Genomic DNA, 7,053 nt, shown 5'->3' with positions numbered 1-7,053 from the left:
GTGGTGGATGGTTTGCTCTATAAGTGGGCTGTCTGTGCCTGTCCTCCCCCCCCTTCTGGAGTGATGTGTGTGAGCCAGCCCTGAGCCCCACAGCTCGGGGTGACCCATGCGTCACTCCTTTCCCATGCAGTGCCCCGAGTCGATGCGCAGCAGCAGAACGCAATGGACGTTCAGGTAAGTGCCTGTTTTTAAATTTTTGGGAGATGGGTGCGGATGGCCCCCCCCGGCGCCGGCCACGCTTGGGGGGGTCGTCTGCGCTACCCAGCCTCCACCTCCGGGGTGTTGCTGTGGTCCCTAGGCAGTGAGAGAGCCTGGGGCCCCACAGCCCCCCCGGTTGTATGGGGGCAATGGGAAGCCTCCCCGAGGCGCTCCTGGATAGTGCTGTATAGCATGAACTAATTCCCGCAGGGCAACCGCTTCGCGGTATTGGTTTTTGACCCTGCAAAGTTTGGCATGCGAAAGCAGATGCATTTCTGCATGAGCATGTCTCATGATAAGCCATTTTAGCCAGATTTGCACAGCTAGACTTGAAAGGGTTAAGCTTGGCGTAGAGCACGCATACATTTTCTTGTGATTGAGCATATTTGCATTCTGTCCTTTGGAGGCAGGTGGTGGATGGTTTGCTCTATAAGTGGGCTGTCTGTGCCTGTCCTCCCCCCCCTTCTGGAGTGATGTGTGTGAGCCAGCCCTGAGCCCCACAGCTCGGGGTGACCCATGCGTCACTCCTTTCCCATGCAGTGCCCCGAGTCGATGCGCAGCAGCAGAACGCAATGGACGTTCAGGTAAGTGCCTGTTTTTAAATTTTTGGGAGATGGGTGCGGATGGCCCCCCCCGGCGCCGGCCACGCTTGGGGGGGTCGTCTGCGCTACCCAGCCTCCACCTCCGGGGTGTTGCTGTGGTCCCTAGGCAGTGAGAGAGCCTGGGGCCCCACAGCCCCCCCGGTTGTATGGGGGCAATGGGAAGCCTCCCCGAGGCGCTCCTGGATAGTGCTGTATAGCATGAACTAATTCCCGCAGGGCAACCGCTTCGCGGTATTGGTTTTTGACCCTGCAAAGTTTGGCATGCGAAAGCAGATGCATTTCTGCATGAGCATGTCTCATGATAAGCCATTTTAGCCAGATTTGCACAGCTAGACTTGAAAGGGTTAAGCTTGGCGTAGAGCACGCATACATTTTCTTGTGATTGAGCATATTTGCATTCTGTCCTTTGGAGGCAGGTGGTGGATGGTTTGCTCTATAAGTGGGCTGTCTGTGCCTGTCCTCCCCCCCCTTCTGGAGTGATGTGTGTGAGCCAGCCCTGAGCCCCACAGCTCGGGGTGACCCATGCGTCACTCCTTTCCCATGCAGTGCCCCGAGTCGATGCGCAGCAGCAGAACGCAATGGACGTTCAGGTAAGTGCCTGTTTTTAAATTTTTGGGAGATGGGTGCGGATGGCCCCCCCCGGCGCCGGCCACGCTTGGGGGGGTCGTCTGCGCTACCCAGCCTCCACCTCCGGGGTGTTGCTGTGGTCCCTAGGCAGTGAGAGAGCCTGGGGCCCCACAGCCCCCCCGGTTGTATGGGGGCAATGGGAAGCCTCCCCGAGGCGCTCCTGGATAGTGCTGTATAGCATGAACTAATTCCCGCAGGGCAACCGCTTCGCGGTATTGGTTTTTGACCCTGCAAAGTTTGGCATGCGAAAGCAGATGCATTTCTGCATGAGCATGTCTCATGATAAGCCATTTTAGCCAGATTTGCACAGCTAGACTTGAAAGGGTTAAGCTTGGCGTAGAGCACGCATACATTTTCTTGTGATTGAGCATACTTTTGGAATGTACCTGGCAACAACATTAGAAAAACCTTGTAACTTCTAGGATAACCTCCTGGTAACATCAAATTTTGCAAGATATATTTGCAACCGATGCAGTATATACATTTTGAGTGAATGCATAGTGTATGTGGTTGCATAAGTGCAAAATTGTAGTACCTTAAACACTACAGATTGCATATAAAACCTATGTATAGTACTGTGGACCTCATGTTTAATGTATGTAGCACAGCGTATAACTATTTAATCCTAAATAAAAGTGAACGCTATTTTACCAAATATAATCTGAATATCACCAGCGCTACCTGTTCTGCTTAGAGAAAATTTTCCAATCCAGTGCTGTCTGCTCTTCCCACAACTGGTTTTACCCTCTGCTCCCACTGAATGGCAAAACCAGTTGGGAGAAAAGAAGGCAGCACTGGATTTTAACATTGTTGGTCAAAGCTGTTTGTAACGGACCATGACGCAAGTGTGAATTTCTATACATACTGCTATTCTTTGAGTAAAACCTCATGGATTTACCTTCAGAGCAATCCCCTTCCCATTACTTTAGGTCTGGTGGAGCATATATTTAAGATAGGTGTTGGAGAAGGACTGGATTGCTCTGTAAAAGTGGCCACAGATTGTGGGAACGCTATAACTTGACATACATATATTTGGGTTGAGACATCGCTTACACTTTGTTTTGATCCTTCATACAGTACAGTGGTGATACATTTCCTCACTTGCTCCAAGAACTGATGTATTTATGATTTTATCGGTTGCAGAATATGAAGATTATTTTCGGATGTATTATTATACTATTCAATGATTTGGTGGCGCTGATGTATTATTAGTTTCAGATCATCAGATAATGGTCATAAAAGTGGACGCTGGAAAGGACAGAGAATACTCACCTAGTGAACGTGTCATCCTGAAGATTGAGCACCAGGTTGTCAGCAGTCAGATATATGCGGTTCTGAGAGGCGGCAATCTGCAATACAAAACATGTTGTAAGTGTGAGATGCTGGGCAGGTCTTACATTACACTGGGCAGAGCATAAAAGGCTTCAATATAGCTGGAGAAAGACTGTAAGGAAGCTGCAATATTCGGGGTGGGAAATGAGGGGTTTAGGGAGGCTGCAGTACAGCAGGGGACAGAGACTAGGAGGCATTACAGTAGGGGACAGAGACTAGGGAGATTGCAGTACAGTGGTGGGGACAGAGACTAGGGAGGCTGCAGGACAGTGGGAGGACAGAGACTAGGGAGGCTGCAGTACAGTGGGAGGACAGAGACTAGGGAGGCTGCAGTACAGTGGGAGGACAGACTAGGGAGGCTGCAGTACAGTGGGAGGACAGACTAGGGAGGCTGCAGTACAGTGGGAGGACAGACTAGGGAGGCTGCAGAAGAGTGAAGAAACAGACTAGGGAGGCTGCAATACAGTGGGGGGCCAGAGACTAGGGAAGCTGCAGTATAGTGGGGGGACAGAGACTAGGGAGGTTGCAGTACAGTGATGGGGACGGAGACTAGGGAGGTTGCAGTACAGTGGTGGGGACAGAGACTAGGGAAGCTGCAGTATAGTGGGGGGACAGAGACTAGGGAGGCTGCAATACAGTGGGGGACAGAGACTAGGGAGGCTGCTATACAGTGGGGGGACAGAGACTAGGGAGGTTGCAGTACAGTGGTGGGGACAGAGACTAGGGAGGTTGCAGTACAGTGGTGGGGACAGAGACTAGGGAGGCTGCAGTATAGTGGGGGGACAGAAACTAGGGAGGCTGCAGTATAGTGGGGGGACAGAAACTAGGGAGGCTGCAATACAGTGGGGGGACAGACTAGGGAGGCTGCAGTATAGTGGGAGGACAGACATGGAAGGCTGCAGTAAGGTGGGAGAACAGAGACTAGGAGGCTGCATTACAGTAGGGGGACAGAGACTAGGGAAGCTGCAGTATAGTAGGGGGACAGAGACTAGGGAGGCTGCAATACAGTGGGGGGACAGAGACTAGGGAGGCTGCAATACAGTGGGGGGACAGAGACTAGGGAGGCTGCAATACAGTGGGGGGACAGAGACTAGGGAGGCTGCAGGACAGTGGGAGGACAGAGACTAGGGAGGCTGCAGTACAGTGGGAGGACAGAGACTAGGGAGGCTGCAGTACAGTGGGAGGACAGACTAGGGAGGCTGCAGTACAGTGGGAGGACAGACTAGGGAGGCTGCAGGACAGTGGGAGGACAGAGACTAGGGAGGCTGCAGTACAGTGGGAGGACAGACTAGGGAGGCTGCAGAAGAGTGAAGAAACAGACTAGGGAGGCTGCAATACAGTGGGGGGACAGAGACTAGGGAAGCTGCAGTATAGTGGGGGGACAGAGACTAGGGAGGTTGCAGTACAGTGATGGGGACGGAGACTAGGGAGGTTGCAGTACAGTGGTGGGGACAGAGACTAGGGAAGCTGCAGTATAGTGGGGGGACAGAGACTAGGGAGGCTGCAATACAGTGGGGGACAGAGACTAGGGAGGCTGCTATACAGTGGGGGGACAGAGACTAGGGAGGTTGCAGTACAGTGGTGGGGACAGAGACTAGGGAGGTTGCAGTACAGTGGTGGGGACAGAGACTAGGGAGGCTGCAGTATAGTGGGGGGACAGAAACTAGGGAGGCTGCAATACAGTGGGGGGACAGACTAGGGAGGCTGCAGTATAGTGGGAGGACAGACATGGAAGGCTGCAGTAAGGTGGGAGAACAGAGACTAGGAGGCTGCATTACAGTAGGGGGACAGAGACTAGGGAAGCTGCAGTATAGTAGGGGGACAGAGACTAGGGAGGCTGCAATACAGTGGGGGGACAGAGACTAGGGAGGCTGCAATACAGTGGGGGGACAGAGACTAGGGAGGCTGCAATACAGTGGGGGGACAGAGACTAGGGAGGCTGCAATACAGTGGGGGGACAGAGACTAGGGAGGCTGCAATACAGTTGGGGGACAGAGACTAGGGAGGCTGCAATACAGTGGGGGGACAGAGACTAGGGCAGCTGCAATAGTGGGGGGACAGAGACTAGGGAGGCTGCAATAGTGGGGGGGGGGGGGGGGGAGACAGAGACTAGAGAAGCTTTCAAAATATATTGGGGAGGAGGGAGCCAGCAGGTACATAATGGCAGGTTCATGAGATAACGATGAGAATAACTCAATACTTAACAACAATGGCGTTAGGCTCAGGAAAGGGCAACAAAGGGCATTAGGCAATGAAAAGGAAGGATAGGGCCAGTAATCGAAAACTAAACACGGGAAAAATGTTAAAGCCTGTGCCATAAGTAACACAGACCACAATCTGGGGAGAAGCCAAATTAATCTGCCAGTCTGATTTTTGGATATGGGTGAAAACAATTGCCTGCAGGAAACACACAAAAAAAACACATGGGCAAGACATGTAAACTCCACACAAACGGTACACAGGCCAGGACCACAGCTTTGCAAGGCGAGAGTGCTGGCCACTTCCATTCTCCAGTCTTTGTATATAATGTTCTACATGTAGTAAACCCCACAGGACAGCCAGGACTGCACTCACCGTCTTGGCGATGCTCTGCGCTGCGCGGATCCGCCGCAGCTTCAGGTATCCGGGGTTTTTACTGAGGGCATCACCAATGTAACAGCTCGTTAAGGAACAACAGGAAGGTAGGAGATGAAGCAGCAGCAAAATATACAGCAAACAACACTGTCTCCCGTCACACAGTAAAGCCTATAGCAGGGGTAGGGAACCTATGGCTCGGGAGCCAGATGTGGCTCTTTTAATGGCTACGGCTGGCTCACATACAAATCAGTAGGGGTTTATTCACGAAGCTACACTGCTCAAGCAAAATTTTCAAAGTAGGCAGGTTACTGCTGTAGCTGCACTACTGATTTTACTCGCGCTACCCCAAAATGAACGACTGCTCCAATTGTCCCACTCTGGACCCTGTCAGGTCCAGTGACTTTGTAGGATGAGATCCCCGTACTTTGGCCCAATAGGCTGCCTGTCACCTAACAGCCTATTGGGCCAATCAAAGTGCAGGGATCTCGTCCTGCAAAGTGAATCAACCCCAAAGTCAGCTAGCTAATTGTACAAGCTGTTAGTCTGTATTTCTCCTGTCTGGCTCTCGGGGAAATTGCTGATGTTGCTGAAACCCAAGAGAAGCTAAAGAGGTGTCTGACACTGCTGCTGCCCGGTGGATGAACTGTATACACATCACCATGGCAACAGGGACGTGAGCCCTACTGTCCCAGTTTTAATCATATTGTATGGCTCTCACAGCCAAAAAGATTCCTGACCCCCGGCCTATAGCGACAACGTCCTCCCTACAGCAGGGCAACAGTCACTAGGAAGGAAGCTGTAACCAGAAAGGATGGCATGTGTACAGCGGCAGGATGTGCGGTGGCTGCAGACAGAGCACTTGGAGGTGAATCAAGTAAAAACAGCGTCACAGATTTTGGTGCAGCCAGCGCCACTAGAGGCTGTAATAGGAATTACGGCTAAAGCGGCGCTTAGACAGCAATTACTATAAAAACAACATAATTTGGCCACCAGCAATAGCACAGAAGTGAAGTCACACATCCAGCTATGATCTTCCTATACTCACCATCTGAAGTGTCGCAGCCCACGTTCATGCCTCCTCACTTCCTGCAGGAAATCACCCCCTCACACTTCCGCCTTCAGGGCCTTCCCTCTCACAGACTCTGGTGGAGAGGCCTAAACACTCCAGTTTCCAGCTAGGGATTGCCACAAGGAGATGCAAATTATTCCAAGCTGATGCTGCATTATGAACATTTAGTATGCAAATGTATGTAGCTTGATAGATTTGCCAATCGAACCCTGCCAAGGTGGAATTTGATTGGTCCATTTTCAAGCTGCATATGTTTGCATACATTTGCATAAAATTACATAATCTCAGATTTGCATCTCTTTAAGCATCCCTATTCCCAGCCCTCCACACCCATCCCCAGTGGTGCAACCCCCAAGGATTCTTCTGTCTCTCAGGGAGTCTGGTGACAAGATCTCTATATCATAAGCTCCCAGCTCTGCACACCTATCACCCCCATTACCTGAGGTTCCCCCATCAGGACTCCTCTCTCTTTCAGAGACTCCAGCAGCGAAAACTTTGCATGCCAGAGTTCCCAGTTTCATCAATCGGCCAGGTCATATTTACACCCCTTGCTGGATTCTCTTATTATACAATATTTAGGAAGGGAGACACTCCAACATTCAATGTTAATTCAGGCAGGAACTCTAGCAGACAGTCCTGAGCATAGAG

At 51.4% G+C, this 7,053-nt stretch overlaps 1 protein-coding gene across 1 annotated transcript in view; it reads right to left on the bottom strand.

Moving 5' to 3' along the window:
• Positions 1–2,695: 2,695 nt before the first annotated feature.
• The window catches only part of PHB2 (prohibitin 2), a 32,587-nt gene continuing 28,229 nt past the window's right edge, over positions 2,696–7,053 (bottom strand). Inside the window, exons 8-9 of the mRNA XM_068259406.1 lie at positions 5,334–5,411; positions 2,696–2,776 (exon numbers count right to left, since the gene is read on the bottom strand). Coding sequence (XP_068115507.1) covers positions 2,696–2,776; positions 5,334–5,411 — 159 coding nt within the window. The remainder of the gene's footprint in view (positions 2,777–5,333; positions 5,412–7,053) is intronic.

This window comes from Hyperolius riggenbachi, chromosome 10 (assembly GCF_040937935.1).
Source record: "Hyperolius riggenbachi isolate aHypRig1 chromosome 10, aHypRig1.pri, whole genome shotgun sequence".
Classification (NCBI taxonomy): Eukaryota; Metazoa; Chordata; class Amphibia; order Anura; family Hyperoliidae; genus Hyperolius; species Hyperolius riggenbachi.
Note: the sequence above shows the minus strand (reverse complement) of the source record. Positions and strands in the feature narration are given on the sequence as shown.